Genomic DNA, 19,080 nt, shown 5'->3' on the forward strand with positions numbered 1-19,080 from the left:
TGAGACTAGCCGACACTCTTTGCTGAAGGGAGGTGTAGGAGGGTCGTGGCCATCCTCGTTAGCCTCTCCTGTGTGAGTACCCTGTAGGGAAAAATCCTTAGTTTATGAGCCACTAGCACGGACAGGGCACCCTCCCTGTGTGTGTAAGTGGAAAATGGGTGGGGGACAGTCTAAACATTCCACCTCACCCCCTAAGGGTACCCCCGCATATTATATGTATGTCCATTATGGTTCAACAACCTGCAGGTATTTAGAGAATGGGAATATTTATACACGTGAAAATCCATCTAAACAATGCCCACTAGAAGGTACTTCAATCTAGATAAGATCATACATCTAAGAGGAGCGTTTAATCACCAAAAAGCCCTGACACAGCGTGAGCAAATTTGTCTATTGAGGAAAGGAATGGGTTAATTTGAAATTCAGCTTGGCCCAGGGATAAAAAGAAAGTTGCTCTGCGTTCAAGGTCAAGAATCAACGCAGACTATGCTAAGTACAAAGAAAAACTGCTTTTGGCCCCAGCTGGCTGTGGAAAAAGGAAAATTGACAGAGGCGAACCAAAGGCAATATAAGTTCCATAACTGAGATTACATTTGCAAAGCTTAACCGTCCAGTAAGATCCAACAGTGTGCCTTTGTGACCCCGGAGCCGGTGTGGCTTGGTGACACCAAAGAAGCCACAAGCAGCCGACCTAGACTGGAATCTCTGAAAGAGATGCCGCAGGAGATTCCAGGGTGTAAAAGAACAGCCCTCCCAAGAGTAGAAGCATGTTGGAAATTCTGGACAAGCTGTATACAGGATAATCTCCCGTCCACCTCTCCCCCTTCTCTGAACATTATACACAGAAGTGGCCAGTCTGGACGTACGTGTGTGAGTATGAAAGGGGCTTCGGGCTTGGGGCATTAATGTTTTCCTGAGCGATGTGGGAGCCTTCCCAACACTCTTCGTTGTTGTTTTATTATTTTATTAATGGAGCTTTAAAAATTCAGTTATATGGTGTGTTTTCTTTATCTTCCCCCAACGATCCTGTAGTGTCAGCCTGATCACCTGACACGAGGGATAGATTGGTAACAGAAATTTGTCACAGTTTGGTGAGCAATTAAGAATGGGGAAGCCCTGCAGAATTTACACCATCTATTTGTTTTAGCCTTGTTATTTTATGTTTACTTTGCTTGGTATTGTTGGTGTTATATGTTGAAAACTGCATGATTAAAAGTGAGCCCTAACAGGATAAGGAAACGCTATCTGGTTCTGGTTCTGTTCTGTTTAACCGGTTACTGTTGTTTTTCTGCTCTGCTCATTTGGGCGTTAGGAGTGTGGGCGGAACTGAACCCCTCGTTCGTAATTCCTCGGAGTGGAAGCTATGTGTGCGAGGAAGCTCTGAGGTCAAATTGAGATCCTTCTGTCCCGTCCCCGTAGCGGTCAGTGTATAGAAGTGGGAAAGCCTGGCTTAGACTAAGGGGTAGACCTCTGTTTTTTTTGTCTTTCAGATAACCGGAGAAAACTGATGCCAGCTGAACAGCATTCAAAGTACCATGCATTTACTGGCACAATAGGAATTATGTTTTGTGTTCTATGTTCTATCTTGTGGTGTTTGTCTTGTGGCCGGAATTGTTGTGTTTAATATTTTTATAGAATAGTCTAGTTTAAAATCAAACAAAAAGGTTAAATTAAAATGCAGATACTTGTCTTGTTCAATTTGGAATACAAAGTGTTTGGATAAATCAGGAGAATGTGATATACTAAAGTTTAATGCATTTCCTTAAGTAAGAAAAAGAAACTTCATTGGCCAAATTGTTAATTGGAAAAATTGTTGTTAAAATTTGCATACCAACAGTCTTTGGAAGCAAAGACATGAAAAGTTAACCCACTCCCCATATTGGACATGAGATCTTTCTGCTACCTCAGATTTCTAGCCAGAGGACTGGGGATGGTGGGAAGCTATTGGACTAGAGGTTGAATTGAATGAACTCCTCAAAGTGGGTGTGCTTGTTCTAGCTTGTTGCTCCAAAGTTCTGTAATAAGGTTATTTTAGTAAAAGGGTGTGTGTGGCATATATTGAATAATAAGACTGATGTACTGAATAATGACAATGTTTATGTGTTCATTGTTGGGAAAAAGGTGTATAAGTGAAAAGCGGAAGTTTCCTTTGCAGGTTAAAAGAAGCCAAGAAGGGAAAAAGGACAAAGAACAGAATGAGTTAACGGAAAAAAAAAATTAGCTCACAAGCTCAGGCTATAGATAAGACACTGACTCCATTCAAGGACACTGCTCACAGTTAAGACTTGGCTAACAACCAGGAAAAGGAGGGCTTGAATTTGCCCATGCAGCTATAAGGTTTGCAAAACACTGCCAGGCACTAATGAAATGTGTTAGGTTTCTTTTCTCACAGGTAAGGAAGCGCTACCCAAAGACCCTAGAAGCCCTGCCACTCCTTGGAACCAGGTGACGGGATCAATGTAAAGGTCCACCAATGAAAGACTGCTCTGGCTACACGCTGGAAAGGCGCTTATTAAGTCCTGCTGACTACCAACACCGCTGTGACATGCTGAAGGCTGACTGCTTGGACCCATGATTCTCACTGCAAAAGACCCCTCCCCCTCGGCAAAAATTCTACTATTGATGCTTAGCCTATTTCTCCTTCTAGCTCCACCATGCCTTCTGGACAGTAGGGAAAAAGTACAAGGTGAAGTGCTAGTAACCTCTCCCTTTTCCACTGACAGGTCTACTGTGCCTTTGGATTTTTCTAGAAGAAGCAAAACCTTTACAGGGTGATGTGCTGGTAACCTCTCTCCTGTAGGATGCTGAACCACGACTGTTTCGGGAAAGAAGAAGTAACACTCAGAAGTTGCCAAAGTCCAGGAATTCCTGACTAGAAAGGACATTAAGAACTGACTCTGGTGAAGAAACAAAGAATTATACACTGGCGGGAGGACATTTGTGGGACCCGTGCTTGGGAATGTGGTATTGATTGGAGCTTGGGGTTTATTCTACAGGCTGCGCCCTATGTCCTGGAGAGTGACTAATAATGTAACCCCCCCCTCCTATGCTATTGATGTCTATGCCTTTTGAAAGTACCTGAGAATAGTTAAATAACAGTTATATTATAGTACTACACCAAGGAAAGATGGTATTGAATATCACTGAGGCTGGGAAGGCATTGCAGTGGGATCTAGTATGTTTAGGAATTCGGGATTTCCTGAATGACCAGCTGATGGCCATTCAGAGTGATATCGAGTACCAGACTTGGCCCACTGCCCTTACAGATGCATCAGAAATACCATCTGATCTGTGATCATGGAAACATACGTGGACACTTCCTGGGTGGAAGTGTGGCTTCCCAGGGCGGGGTGTTCGTCCTTATAGGGGATGAATGCTGTACTTATGTCCCAGAAAACGCACAGGATATTAACAAGCACATCCTGTCAGCCAAACAGGCTTTTGAACAGTGGAAGGCCTAAAAAGGGGAACCCACTATTTCTGATTCCCTCTGGGACTGGTTACCCAACCTGGGGGGACTAGAGGCAGGCATTGTTTGCCTTTTGCTCACTGGTGTGGTGTTGTGTATCATTACTCTCCTTTTGTTTGCTTGCTGTAAAGCATTCCTACACAGAATTTGTACCTCCCGTTCCCCAAGAAATCCCGCTATACTCCCTCATTAATGAACCCAGCTCCCTAGAGCTTAATCGCTTTTTGTCCTCAAAGTATGAGAAAACTCAGCCAAAAGTTTGTTGAGTATTCTCAAAGGAGGGAGTTATTGGTGTCACTAGGCATACATCTAGGCCTCGGTGAACCAAAGCTCCTCCATGTTGAACTCTACTTGATCTAGAAAGCTAGCAGCTGTGAAATGAAATGTGTAACACTAAGTTATCAGTTGCAGCACAGCTAAAAGTGGTCTAAAGCAGTAATGATAAGGCCTGTGCACCTTTAGCAGAAGGACACGATAACTTGCAGAAGGAAAACTTACTAACAAGCTGCCGCGGCCAAGATTACTTAATGCACCCATGCTTACGTAACTGCTACAGGGGGAGGAAGGGGGGGGAGAAGAAAGAGAAAAAAGAACTTATAAAAAGGGAAAAGCTGCTTGTGTAGGTGTGCATGATTTGAGGCTTTCGTCTCCTTGCACCACTTTGAGATCTCAAATAAACTTTGCTTGCTTCTCCACCCTGGTGTGTGTTTATTGGTGCTACGCACTCTGGGCAATGAACCACTGTTGCTTGCCTCAGGCACCCTCTGTGCCTGCAACAACTACACAAAAGTATTTTGTCACAAAGAAATAAAACACTTCATTATATTATTGCACTATCCAGCAACCTTCAGCAGTCATTAAGGCTACACTTTCAAAAGTTGCCTCCAAGGCCCAATCCTGCAACTGGCACTCTGCAGGCGCCTACTCATGCAGCGCCAGTTGCAGGACTGGGGCCTATTTTGCGTGACCCAGTTTTAGGATAATAAACTTTACACACCCCAGGGCTTCATTTTCGTCAGTGCTAAGCTCATGCAATTCCTATGGGCTCACATTCGTCTCACATATTTTCAGTGCCTGTAAAAATCAGGCCTGGATCTCTTGGGACCAATAAGAGAGGCATCCAACATCTGAGGCTATGTTAGAGTCAATGCTCGGTAGGGCCTGACTCCCCCGCATACCTTCAGCTCCACAAAAACGACACCTTAAAAACTAACGATTTATTTGGGCATCAGCGTCTGTGGGTAAAAACCCCACTTCTTCAGCTGCTCCAGTATCCCCAGGCACCAAGGTGGGGGCAGTAGGGAGCTGGGGATAACTGAGAGCCCATCCAGGGGTGGCCCTCGCGCCTACTCCAGCGAGAGCCTTTTACCAAACTACTCGCGCCCTTTGCCTCAGTTTCCCCAGCTGTGAAAAAGGGGGGAGAGGAAATAACGGCCACACTCTTTGCCAGAGGCACAAGTGCCGCCCAGCTCCCAGGTCTAGCTCCACTGACCGGGCCGGTGAGGGTGTGGCGACCAGCACGTGGTCCCCAAAAAGGCGGGGCTCAGTCAGTCAGGGACGAGCGGGCGCTGAGTCTCTCTGCCCCACACGTTATTTACCCGCCCAGCGCCGGGCAGGGCTCTGCTGAGCGCTACGGGGGGACACCCCGCCCCGCTGGTGTCACGCGGGGAGCCTGGCTTCTCCCCAGCGCGCTTCCAGCGGGGCTGCCGCTGTCCTCCCCTCTCGCCAGCTGCCTGGACCCCCTGACGCTGCTGTGGGGGGGCGTGGCCAGCAGCGAGAGCCGCCGATTGGCCCGCCCCCCTTCCCGTAGCTGGAGTGGAGGCGGAAGTGCGGGTCCCAGCTGGGAAGCTGCCGCGTGCCGGGGTCAGGGAAGGGTCACGTAGCGAGAGTGCGCAGCATGAAGCGGCTGTTGGGGGGCGGCGCGTGCCTCGCCCGCTGCTGCGCTCTTCTCGCGCTCCTGTGGCTGGGCTCGAGCAGCGGCGCGTGCCCCTGCAGCGACCCCGCGCTCTGTCGCCCGATCGCCGGCACCCGGGAGTTCGAGGTATCCCGACGCCGAGAGCCGCAAGGGGCTCTGGGATTGGGAACGGGCCCTGTTGTCAGCGGGGGTTCCCGCACCGCCTCCTCCATAGGGCTTCAGCCGCCTCAGCCCACCTCTGTGGCTCGTCTGGCCTCGGACGCCTGGCTCCTGCCGCTCCCGGGCCCTACTGCAGCGGCCTGGCCCTGCCTGGGGCTGGTGCCTGCAGCCGCTCTACGGGCTGCCTCCTTGCCAGCCCCGATGCATCGGCCTGGCGGGCGGCGTCGTGCGGCCCTGACCGCCCCATTCGCTGGGGGAGAGTCTCGGATTCGCTTGGGGTCCCCTCACCCCCAGCCCCGCCTGCGCGCCCTCAGCACTGCCTGGTGTCCATGGCTACAGAGGGGCTGCGAGAGGCTATTCCCGGGGATTTGACTGTCCTTTTAAGGGGACGGTTAGGGCCGGGGAGTCTGTACCAGCCTGGCAGTGCCAGCGTGGGGAAAGGTTGAGGCTGAAGTACGTAAATTGTGACTCCTCTTAGAGCAGAAGCTAGAGTTGGCGAGTGAGCTGTTTTGGTGTGTTTATTACGCACCTGTTCATCGCTAATCGGTTGCTTCTCTTTTTGGGGCGCTAATGTATCTTTCTGCTCATTACATCTTTAGATATGAAACTTTGAAATTTGGTTAGGGTTAGACCCTCAAATGTTGGTCTACTCTTAAATTACAGAGATGATTTATTCAACTTCTTATGAAATCCAACCCATTAAATCACAACAGTCTTGTTTTTAATAGAATAAAATGACTTGTAATTCATTATGACCTTCCTGAAGCTTTAAATTAGTCTAAATTAGTTCATTAGCAAATTGTTTCAGTTAATCTAATCAGTTAGGGTAGGTTTATTTGGTCTGGTAGCTTCTGTTTGACAAAAAAATTATAAACTGGGTCAGCATGAATTACTGGGAAATGACATTGCATCCTGTCAAAGCTCCCACCAGTTTGTTTGCATGTTGAGACCAGCTAGCTGTTGAATTTGGCAGGCTCTAGATCTGTAAAGGACAAGCTGGTTTTCAAGAAGCATGAATAATTTAACATTTTACTCTATCTAGAATGTATTTGGGATGCAAGGCAAAGGAATGACGCAGCTTTAATTTAAATTCAACTGTCATAAGAGTTTGACAGTTGATGTGATTCCAGTGACTGAGTGAGTTTTTGTTCTGCTTTTGCAGGTCTTTGTGTTTGATGTTGGAAGAAAAACTTGGAAGTTCTATGATTGGTCACAGATTACAACTGTGGCAGCTTTTGGAAAGTATGACCCTGAGCTATTGTGTTATGCTCATTCTAAAGGAGCCAGGGTAGTACTAAAAGGTTGGTTACAGTTAGGGAAATGTGGGCATTTATATATTAAATTTATATATTAAATTTATAAGGGAATAATATACCTCCTTTTGCATAGGGTCATAATACGCTACCACCCACAATTTTTTTTAAAGTTATAAAACAAGCAAAACTCCAATTTCTTCTGCCTCAATAGTAACAAAACTATTTCAGTGTCAGCATAATAAAGGATCTACTGGGGCCTGGTCTACACTATGTGGGTTTAAACCGATTTTAGTAGCGTTAAACCGATTTAACGCTACACCCGTCCACACAACGAGGCCCTTTATATTGATATAAAGGGCTCTTAAAACCGGTTTCTGTACTCCTCCCCGAGAGGAGTAGTGCTGAAATCAGTATTGCCATGTCGGATTAGGGTTAGTGTGGCCGCAAATCAACGGTATTGGCCTCTAGGCGGTATCCCACAGTACACCACTGTGGCTGCTCTGGAAAACAATCTGAACTTGGATGCACTGGCCAGGTAGACAGGAAGAGCCCTGCAAACTTTTGAATTTCATTTCCTGTTTGCCCAGCATGGAGCTTTGATCAGCACGGGTGGCCATGCAGTCCCAAATCCAAAAAGAGCTCCAGCATGGACCGTACGGGAGATACTGGATCGGATTGCAGTATGGGGAGACAAATCTGTTCTATCAGAGCTCCATTACAGAAGACAAAATGACAAAGCATTTGAAAAAAATCTCCAGGCTATGATACAGAGTCCACAGCACAGTGCTGTATGACAAGCGTAACGGAAAGCCAAAGAATCAAATGGACGCTCATGGAGGGAGGGGGGACTGAGGACTCCAGCTATCCCACAGTCTCCGAAAAGTATTTGCATTCTTGGCGGAGCTCCCAATGCCTGTAGGGTCAAACATGTTGTCCGGGGTGGTTCAGGGTAAATCTTGTCAATTTACCCCCCGCCCCCCCCCCCCGTGAGAGAAAAGGGGAAAAAAAATCATTTCTTGCCATTTTTCAATGTCACCGTATGCCTACTGCATGCTGCTGGTAGACACGGTGCTGCGGCGCTGAACAGCAGCATCCCCTCCCCTCCCTTCCCTGGTGGCAGACGGTACAGTGCAGAACGACTGGTAGCCATCCTTGTCATCATCCTGTGAGTGCTCCTGGCTGGCCTCAGGTGAGGTCGGCGGGGGGTGCCTGGGTAAAAATAGGAATGACTCCCGGTTATTCCCGTCGGATGGGACAGAACGGCTGGTAACCATCCTCATCATAGCAACTGGGGGCTGAGCTCCATCGGCCCCCTCCCCCTTTCATGTCTAAAGAAAAGATTCTGTACTGCCTGGACTATCATAGCAGTGGGATGCTGGGCTCCTCTCCCCCCCACCATTTAATGTCCTGCCTGGACTATCAGAGCAGCTGGAGGCTGCCTCCCCCTCATTTTATCTCACTAAAAAGTCAGTGTTTCTTATTCCTGCATTCTTTATTACTTCATCACACAAATGAGGGGACCCTGCAATGGTAGCCCAGGAGGGTTGGGGGAGGAGGGAAGCACGGGTGGAGTTGTTGCAGGAGCACCCCCTAGAATGGCATGCAGCTCATCATTTCTGCGGGATCTGATGTGGAGCGGCTGTGCTTTCTGGTACACTGGTTCTTTAGTAGACTTGCCCCATATTCTAGGCAGGACTGATTCTATTTTTAGATACAACATAATGGAGAGAATGACCCGGGAAGTCATTCCCATTTTTGTCTTTGTGCCCCCGGCCGACCTCAGCGAAGGTCAGCCAGGAGCACCCATGACAGTAGCAGATGGTACAGAACAACTGATAACCGTCATCTCATTGCCAATTTACAATGGCATGGCAGACGGTACAGAACAACTGATAACAGTCTCTGCTATCTTGCAAAGGCAAATGAATGCTGCTGTGTAGCACTGCAGTACCGCCTCTGTCAATGGCATCCAGTACACACATGGTGACTGTGACAAAAGGCAAAACGGGCTCCATGGTTGCCATGCTATGACGTCTGCCAGGGCAATCCAGGGAAAAAGGGCGCAAAATGATTGTCTGCATTTGCTTTCACGGAGGAAGGAATGAGTGACGACATTTACCCAGAATCACCCGCGACACTGTTTTTGCACCACCATGCATTGGGATCCCAACCCAGAATTCCAATGGGTGGGGGAGACTGTGGGAACTATGGGATAGCTACCCACAGTGCAATGCTCCAGAAATCGATGCTAGCCTCAATACATGGACGCACACCACCGAATTGTGCTTTGTGTGGCCGCATGCACTCGACTTTATAAAATCTGTTTTACAAAACCGGTTCACGTAAAATCGGAATAATCCTGTAGTGTAGACGTACCCTGGGAAAGAGATGAGTAGAAGTCACATGGGAATGGAGAGGAAGAAGTGGGAAGAGGACGAACTTATGCAGGACATGGCCATGTATTTTGTATCATACTTAAAAATCAAATGTTGAATTAAAGAGCTGTAACTCAATCTTAGAGGTTCTTGGATGAGAATAGCTCCAAATATATACTAGGAGGAAGGTGTGTGTAAAGTATTAAATGTTAAGAAGAAAAAAGTGTAATACCTATGAGGCTGAAAATGCTGTTCATATTTAAGGTTTATTTTATACACCTCTGCCAGAACATAACAATGTCCTTGGGAGCCAAAAAATCTTACCGTATTGTAGGTGAAACCGCGTTATATCGAACTTGCTTTGATCCACCAGAGCACGCAGCCCTGCCCCCCATGGAGTGCTGCTTTACCACATTATATCCAAATTTGTGTTATATTGGGTCATGTTATATCAGGGTAGAGGTGTGTATGAAATCCTTCATTTGTGGCCACACTTAGATGTACACAGAGTTGTGGACTTCTCATTTAAAAAAAAAAGACAGAAAAAGGCAACAAAGATGTGGGAAGAAAGAGGGATCACCTGAAAAGAAAGGTTAAAAGAAACAAGAAGAGTGAGTCACTGTGTCTAGAAGTATCAGAAAGGTGTCAGCTTCGAGGAAGGGAGAGCAGTTGTTCACAGTGTCTAAAGAAGGAATAACCAGAAGTAGTGGGATGGAACTGCAAAGAAAAATTCAGGAATAATCTCACACCATAGTTTGATCTCCCAAGGAAACTGTCCCCAAAAAGACCAAACTACCCCACAAGTGAATTGGCCTCCGCTATACGGTCCACATATAGCATGGGGATGAAATATATGGCAGAATAGGATTTTCCACTCCCCAGCCCCATTATCTACTGTTATTCAAGTAAGTGGTAATTTATTAAGATTTCTTGTTTAGGAGATGTACCTGTGAAGGAAATTATTGACTCTGCTAACAGAACAGCCTGGATAGCACGACAGGTGGACCTGGCCAAAAAGCAGTATATGGATGGAATTAATATAGACATAGAGCAAGAAGTTATCATGATGTCACCTGAATACTATGCATTAACAGCTCTGGTTAAAGAAACTACTGATGCTTTTCATAGAGAAATTCCAGGATCACAGGTGAAAACAAGATTTATTTTATAAAATGATTGATAGATTTTTAAATCTGTGATGTCCTGGCAATTTATTCCATAATGTAAAGAGGACTTGTCTGTAAAGTTCTGTGCATGCCTTCTCATTGAGCTAGGTGCTGTACAAAATGAACAAAAATGGCTGTATTCTTTTTCTCCTAAGGATAATTGAAAACGAATCCTTTATGTAACTCAAATATTAAAATAAGAGCAATTTTGCTGGGATTGACAATATTTTCATTATAGACCTTTTTGGTATTTTGGCTGCCAATGGTAAATCGCTTTTATGTTGTTGTTGGTATGACTTAATGAAACTCTGAAAATACTGTCAAGTATCAGAGTGGTAGCTGTGTTAGTCTGTATCCACAAAAACAACATGGAGTCTGGTGGCATCTTAAAGACTAACAGATTTATTTGGGCATAAGCTTTTGTGGGTAAAAAAACCTCACTTCAGATGCAAATTTGAAAATACTGGTAAGTTCAGCATGATGTTAGAAAAACTTGATAAATCTTTAGAAGGATTTAACAGGCAAAGGAATCAAAGATGTTAAAGATTTCCTTTGCTAAAGATTTATCTTTATCCTTTGCCTGTTGTCTGTCATGTTCTTAAATAGATCATCATCGATCAGAGGTCTTCATTCTATTTTTGTGTGTGTGTGTGTGTGTGTGTGTGTGTGTGTGTGTATTAAATTACACACGTATAGAAGACTTTGCCGACATATTTTTAAAAAGTGAATCAGATTTTGGGCCCACTAGTCTTGACTGTGCCCCTTTTTATGCATATTGATTTTATAATTGTAAAGGCAGATTTGCTCTGAAAACTCAGAAATATTTGATTATTTTACAAGGTTTTAGCTGAACAGTTCCTCTTACGATCCATGGATATTGAACAGCGCAACAGTTTGAAAACATCCCACTAAAGTTTACATAGCTCTGCTTTACAAACAGCAAAGCAACAGAATATATAAATTCCACACTAGATATAAAGTTGTGGTTTTCTCCATCAGGTCACCTTTGATGTGGCTTGGTCTCCAGCATGCATAGACAAAAGATGCTACAACTACAGTGGGATTGCAGATGCCTGTGATTTCTTGTTCGTGATGTCTTATGATGAGCAGAGTCAGATCTGGACAGAATGTATTGCAAGAGCCAATGCTCCCTACAATCAGACCTTAGATGGTAAGAATCAGTCAATAACGTTAGCAACTGGCACATTTCTCTTTTCAAATGCATTACTGGAAGGGGACACCTTTTTTTCCTAAAATATATTAAATGCCTTTCGATTGTATTGTTTGTTTTCTTGAAACTTTTGATATTACTAAAATCTATTAAGAGAACTATTTTCACATTGGGGGAATAGATCTTTGTGGCACCATGGATGGGTATAGAACAGTTATGTGCTATTTGACACCTGAATTATATATACGTCACCCTCAATGGGATTCAGGTACACCCTGGGGCAAGAGTTGGATTAGGGCATAGGCACAAATGGTACCTACCTAAAGCTCCACCTTCACCCATTTAACATCTTTCTTAACTGAAAATCACTTAAATATGCAGGGTTCCACAGCAGGTTAATGGCTCATGCTGTTTATAAAAAGAACAGGAGTACTTGTGGCACCTTAGGGACTAACAAATTTATTTCAGCATAAGATTTCGTGGGCTACAGCCCACTTCATTGGATGCATAGACTGAAACATACAGCAAGAAGATATTTATACATACAGAGAACATGAAAAGGTGGAATTGACATGAGCTATCATCAGCAGGAGGGGAAAAAAACCTTTTGAAGTGATAATCGAGATGACCATAGAAGGTGTGAGGATACTTAACATGGGGAAATAATCTCCATTGATTGGCCTCTTATAGTTGGTATGGCTACTTCCACCTTTTCATGTTCTCTGTATGTATCAATATCTTCTTGCTGTACGTTCCAGTCTATGCATCCAGTGAAGTGGGCTGTAGCCCACGAAAGCTTATATATATATCAAGTTAGTTTGGCAGGGTCTGTTTTCCATAAACCCACATGGATTTGCATTAACTATATTACCTTATATGACATCAGCATGTTAGTAAATATATACAGCAGAAAAAAGAAGCATGCATGTAAATTCATATTTTCTTTTAAATTAGGATATGATGACTACATTAGTCTGAGCATTGAGCCTAAGAAGCTTGTAATGGGTGTTCCCTGGTATGGCTATGATTATAGATGTCTGAATTTGTCTAAGGTAAGATGAAGGCAGTTCTATCATAACTGGGTTGTTGGTTTTTTTTTTTTCTAGAATATGCTATATAATTTTTGGTAGGTACTTTTTTTACAGTAAGGAAGTGCAAAGACTCTGTGGTCTCTAAGAGCACAGGGCTGGGACTTAAGATATCAGTGTTCTAGCTGGTTCTGCCAGTGACTTACTATGTGATCCCAGGCAAGTCATTTTACCTCTGTGCCTCCCTTTCCTCCTCTGTAAAATTAAAATGATACTTGGGTACCTGAAAGTGCTTTGAAATCTTTGGATGAAAAGAGCTGTATAAGTATGTAGCTCCCTCTTTTGAGGCAGCCTGATCCCTTCTGAAGGTAGTGGAGCCTCTTATCCGTCTGCTGGGATTTGGTGACCCCCTTTAGGATCAGTGGTCCCTGAGTTCTTAGTGCTTGGTGCCTCCATCTGTGTCCAGGTGCACAAATCAGTAATCAACCCTATGACCGCTAGGATATAATAATTTATGGGTACAATAAATCAAGGAATTACATAAATAAATAGCATTTTATTCCTGAAAAGGAGAGGGGTAAATTAAAAGGAAGGGGAAGAGAACAGGAAAAGGAATCAAAGATGTTAAATAAATAAGCTCCTTACCCCCCAAATCCTGCAAATAAAAGCCCATAAACTAAATTGATATGAGAGAGGTCTTCTCCCCCCCGCCACCAGTGCTCCCTGGAGGCCTTATCTTGGGTGTGGAGGGACTGGAGTTTGATGTGGATGGCTGGTATCCTTTCCTGGGAAGCCGATAGTCCTTCCTTTCAGCTGAATGGAGTCCCTGGTGTCCTTGAGCCCTGACTGTTGGGTTCAGTTGGCTTTCAGTCCTCACTGGTGCAGCAAAATCTTGGGCTTTGTCTCTGTTGTGGACCTGGGCGCTCCAGGTCAGTCTTGGGCCCTCTGATAGGGAGTCAAAATAGCCATTTCCCCTTCTACTGCAGAGAGACTCTCTCTTGAGGCTGCTTCTCTTCCAACATGACTTTCTGAGATCAGCTTTCCCCTCCTCATGTGGTCCCTTCCACGCTCAGTCATGTGACCCAGTCATATGAAGGCTCTCTGGGACCTGCAATTGATTGTCCTGACATGTGAGTCAGGTTCCTGGGTCAGCCCCTACAGGCACTGGGGATCAAGCAGTCTCAGTCGAAGTTCCAGTCTGTGCCTCTGCTCTTCTTTGTGAGACCTGCTTCTCTGAAGCCCCCAGATTGGCAAGGGGGCTACAAGTACAAAGTATTATTGAATTTGTTTTGTTTTTATATTATTTTTCTAATAAAAAGTGAATATTAGTGTTGGTTATTTCCCACAGTAGACTGGTATGAGGAGCTGGAAGTTGCTCATTTCAATTAAAATTGAATTATTTGAACTTCTTTCTCTACATTTTATTGAAACGGATAGGAATCCATATCTGGTGTGGATATTTAGTTATTTTTGGGAGGTGCCTCTTTATGACTTTCCTCCAGGCTTATCCCTTCTGAAGGGTTGAATAAATCCAAGTAACATGAACCAGAACTCTTGTTTTTTTCAGGATCATGTTTGTTCCCTCCCAAATATTTCTTTCCGAGGGGCTCCATGCAGTGATGCTGCAGGGCGTCAGGTCACCTATGGAACAATAATGAAGCAGGTGAATAGTTCTATTTCTGGGAGCCTGTGGGATGAGGAGCAGAAGGCTCCATATTATGAATATAAGGTAAGCAGTTTCCTGGACAAACATTCAGAGCTGTGGACTAAATGTACATGAACCTTAGTTCTGTTCTTGTAAAGCTAGATTCTCAGGTGTGATCTGTCCACTTTGTGATGCTCATGTGTTGCAGAGTGAATGGATTCCAATTTAACCTATGTCAATGGAGAGTTCCCCTGCACAAGACTGGCAGAAGCGGGAGAACTGGCTCCTGCCCTAGCCTACCACCTCTTCATTGAGAGAGAGGATGCATGTAATGCCAGGAAGGGGATTTGGTAGGACAGAGTTTCACTATGCCTATCCTCCCTTGTCATAAGGTCCCTAAGGAACCTTATGCCAGTGATGTAAGTTAAAACAGGCTCCCAGCTGCTCTTAATTTCTGCTGGTGCTGAGTGGCACAAGATCAGGGAGCTGCAGCTGGCTCCCTTTGGCTTCCCCTCTTCACTATGTCCAAACTCCATCTGGATGTAGTGGAAGACTGAGCCCACTGATAAAGCTGTAAATATTTCTTGTGGCTCTGCTGGTGATGGATTGTCAGTTACCTGGTATTACATTTTGTATAACTTTAATGCACTGATGACTAAAAGCTCTTAAAAGTCATCACCAGCTGAAAGCAATATAATTTTTATTTGGCAAAATTCCATAACTTTTTCTCTAAATCTTTTATTGCTAGGAACAAAACCACATACTTTGACTGCATTTCATTTACTAGATTAGACTACACGACTGAAATCCTAGCCCAAGCCTTTGATGATATTAACTTTTAAAATTAAATTTATCATTAAAATACCCACAGATCTAGTCATCTCATTTAAACTAAATTAATACAGACATCTTTGTAACTCATTTGTGGTTGCTTGTCTGGAGATCAGAGAAACATACTAGTAAGAAAGCAGAGATGTGTACTGGTCTATGCATTGTAGAAGAAAGAGAGCTGGAGTTGTGGGTTGTTGGTTTGGTTTTGTTTTAAACTGAACACACACACCCTTTTCAGAAGCTTCTTTGCACTTTTGGAAAGGGAATTTTAGATTGTTTTGTTTGTAGAGGTCTTAAATGCAAGTCTGGAAAAGGATTGTACACATTTTATTCGTCTGAGTTTTTACTTAATTTATAATTATAGTTTTTGATTCATTGCATTTAACCTCTTTGTATACGGTGTTTATATACGTTAACACTAATGTACTTCCCAACTTTTTATAGGACTCTCTTGATCATTTTCATCAAGTATGGTACGATAATCCACAGAGCATTTCCCTGAAGGCAACGTATGCAAAGAAACGTGGTTTAAGGGGTATTGGCATGTGGAATGGAAATTGTCTTGACTACTCCAGAAGTTCTGTAGCAGAGCAGCAGACTGAAGCAATGTGGCGAGCCTTGAGACCATAGCAACTATATAAGATAGTGAACACTACCTCAGGATTTAGAATATAGAAAATTAATTGGTAGTTATGGCTAATATTCGGTATTATGCCTTCTTGCAAGTATGCACTGGTTACAAGCAAAACTTCAGTCTGCTTAAGGCAGTATTTTTATACCTTAGAAAGTATTTAACATTGTATTAACACTGTTTTAACAGGTTCTGGTTATTCTCATTTTCAAAACTTTCATAACTGGCATCAGACCTTGAACTTGACACTCATAATCTATATTAACAACGTATGTATGATGATCATTTAAAAGAGAGCATATGAGAAGGAGGTGTTCTGCTCAACACACATGCTTTATCATAACCAGTTACTATTCTTTATTCTGTAAATTTTATATCTAAAAATATACACCGATTAGTTGTGAAGATTTTAATTATTTGTAGCATTTAGCTTTGTTGCCAGTGAAACTGAAGAATTAAATTATTCTTTTTATGTTTACATAACGTTGTGAGGTTTTTTACAACTTCAAAACCCATAAAACCTTAGGCTTCAAAGAAAGCTTGCACCCATTTTGCTCAAAGCAGCATTCTAAAGTGTATATGATAAACATTTCTTATGACCTCTCTAAACACATTGATTTCATAATTAACATTTTAAAGTGTCTACATTTTTTAACTAGATTGTAGTCACCATACTACTGTAATTTTTTATGCTAAAGTCTACATGGTGTTTAATTCATAATCAGAGAGATGGATGTTATTCTCTAAGTATTTAGAGATTTATTCTTCTCATCCTTCATGTCAGTAGCTGGTACTGCTAGCTATGAGAAACATGCACACACATTGGCTAGCTTATTAACACTGTTTGTAGTAAGGGTGCCCATACACATTCAAATCTGTTTTGGGGCACAGTATTTATTAGTGCTAGTGCTTCATTTGTGCTATATTGTGGTTTGATCCTGCCTGTGTGGATAAATCATCTTTCCATTCAAGTTAAAGGGGTTGTATGGATCAAAGTGAGATTCGAATTTGGCTACAACATGGTACCCTGAAAAAATCGCTCTGTCTTTAGATAAATTTCATGTAGATCTTGTGGAGAGAAGAATCCTATATCAGTAGAGAGATGGATTGGATGATCTAATAGATACTTTTCATCTTTAAATTCTGTGATTCCTGACCACTAAGAGGATAGATTCCTTGATCTAGAGCGGTGTTTTTCACATTTCTTTACACAAAACTCAAGCTGAATAAAAGGACCCTATGTTCATTTCTAGTTGCTCATAAAATGGGAAAATATTCAGAATGAGAAAATCTCAGGTTAGTCCTAATATTTTCTGATGATAATTCATTGTGCCAGGGGAATTTTTGAATGAAATATTAAAATATTTGCAAACATTTATAGAGATTGATGTATGTGTGTGCGTATTTCAGTGAAGTTTTGTTAAAATAAAAAGGAAATACTAAGGCTGAGGCAAAAGAACAATTAATGGCACTTTCATCTTCCTAGAAGCAAAATACAGTATTTGTTTTTTAGTAATATTAACTAATCCTTGAAATAAATAATCTGCTAAACTGTTTTGGAGAGATTTTCTGTATATAACATTTTAAAAGGTGTAATCCAAACCTCCTGAGTCTACGGTTTGTCTTTGAACATACTGCAATGAAAGAAGAAAGAAAACTGTTTTCTAGTCCTATTGTGTATTTATTACAAAGATAGGCCCATATCCTGCAGACACTTACACATCTGTTTAATTTTATACGCTGTGAGTATTCCCATTGAAGTCAGTGGAACTACTCATGTATGCACTTAGTATATCAAATTAAATGGTTTTTTTAAATGTTGATATTTTCTTATAGTCTGTGGACACAATGAAATAATTAATAGAAGTCTGACATTCCCCCCTCCTTAATCAGGATTTTGGTTTAAATACCTAACATTGTCAAGTTAGACCCTGACTATGCTGTAACTTGCAGCTGATGTTACAATAGAACCTCAGAGTTATGAACACCTCGGGAATGGAGGTGGTTTAACTCTGAAATGTTCATAACTGAACAAAACGTTATGATGGTTCTTTCAAAATGTTACATTTAACATTGACTTAATATAGCTTTGCAACTTTATTATGCAGAAGAAAAATGCTGCTTTTAACCATCTTAATTCAAATGAAACCTCATCAAATCTTTTTTAAACTTCCCCTTTATTTTCATTTTTTTAATAGTTTACATTGAACACAGCCCTATACTGTATTTGCCTTTTTTTATTCTCGTCTCTGCTGCTGCCTGCTTGCATACTTCTGGTTCCAAATGAGGTGTGTGGTTGACTGGTCAATTCGTAACTCCCCTCCCAACATTTTGAACCAGATTCCCATTAAGTTCTTCTGGGGGAAAAGGGATGCCATAACTCTAAACCTCCAAACATCAGGGGCTTACAGACTTCATCTGGATTCCTTACACTTGTAAAACAAAAGGGACTACACCTCTACCCTGATATAATGCTGTCCTCGGGAGCCAAAAAATGTTACCGTGTTATAGGTGAAACTGCGTTTTATTGAACTTGCTTTGATCCACCAGAGTGCACAGCTCCACCTCCCCAGAGCGCTGTTTTACCGTGTTATATCGGGTCACCTTTTACCTGTAGTATCTCTTTTCATCTGCTGCTGTGTATTTCATTTAACTTTTGTTAAAACTTGAAAAAGTAAACACTTGAATCTGATTCACCAACTAGAATTTTAATTGAACTATTTTATAATTTCAAGTTTTCTGTATCACTGCAGAGAATAGAATGCAGAAGCCCAGTCCTCTGCTCTTATTTATTAAGTACTGTTAGTGTTGTCCATGCTGTATAAACAGAAAAGAGACAGTCCCTTCCTTCTAGAGTTTGAAATCTAAATTGGTTCTAGACAATACAGTTCATATTCATAGGATTTAGGTTCCAATCTTGAAGTGGAACAGAGGGCAGCTGATTGGTTCATTTGTTGGGAAGGCTTTACGGAAGGATTTAAAGAAGGATTACATTGGAGACATAGCTCCAAGATTTAGAGTTCCTCCTTTTTTTAAAGTGTTGCAAGAACTTTCACATCCTATTATGGACATCCTGTCTGTTTCTGTCACTTGCAATAATTAGTACAGCCTGTCAGTTATGTGGCAGCTTCACATTAACCTCTTGCAGATATAATACCCTTTGGAACTAAGGGAGCAAGCAGGAGAGAATGGAAAAAGTTAACATGAGGGGGTACTATTTCCCTTCTAGAGATCTGATATCTGCACAGGAACATGTCTGTTGCCTCCACTCTGAACTTGGTTAATAAATACTGTATGCTCTACATTTTCTTTCATGTAAGTCTGACCATGATCATACTTATAATCTCAGGGCTAGGACCAAGGGCACTTGATTGTCAATGCAGCTATACTTAAAAGAAACTACACAACTGATACGATAATTTAGAGATAGGTAT

The 19,080-nt window shown here is 42.6% G+C and overlaps 1 protein-coding gene across 1 annotated transcript; it reads left to right on the forward strand.

The window, feature by feature from the left end:
* Positions 1-5,213: 5,213 nt before the first annotated feature.
* CTBS (chitobiase) lies at positions 5,214-17,201 on the forward strand. The gene is made up of 7 exons (XM_030573526.1): positions 5,214-5,510; positions 6,706-6,844; positions 10,113-10,321; positions 11,340-11,511; positions 12,466-12,563; positions 14,107-14,268; positions 15,460-17,201. The coding sequence occupies exons 1-7, from the start codon at positions 5,367-5,369 to the stop codon at positions 15,643-15,645; spliced, it is 1,110 nt and encodes a 369-aa protein (XP_030429386.1). The 5' UTR covers positions 5,214-5,366; the 3' UTR covers positions 15,646-17,201.
* The last annotated feature ends 1,879 nt before the right edge of the window (positions 17,202-19,080 follow it).

This window comes from Gopherus evgoodei, chromosome 8 (genome assembly GCF_007399415.2).
Source record: "Gopherus evgoodei ecotype Sinaloan lineage chromosome 8, rGopEvg1_v1.p, whole genome shotgun sequence".
NCBI lineage: Eukaryota > Metazoa > Chordata > Testudines > Testudinidae > Gopherus > Gopherus evgoodei.

What these genes read in the sequence shown, in the direction of transcription:
- CTBS (XM_030573526.1), top strand. Translation starts at nt 5,367, where the DNA reads ATGAAGCGGCTGTTGGGGGGCGGCGCGTGCCTCGCCCGCTGCTGCGCT. An exon ending in GAGAAATTCCAGGATCACAG is followed by an intron (nt 10,322 to 11,339) that starts GTGAAAACAAGA and finishes TTTCTCCATCAG; the next exon opens with GTCACCTTTGATGTGGCTTG. An exon ending in CTCCATATTATGAATATAAG is followed by an intron (nt 14,269 to 15,459) that starts GTAAGCAGTTTC and finishes AACTTTTTATAG; the next exon opens with GACTCTCTTGATCATTTTCA.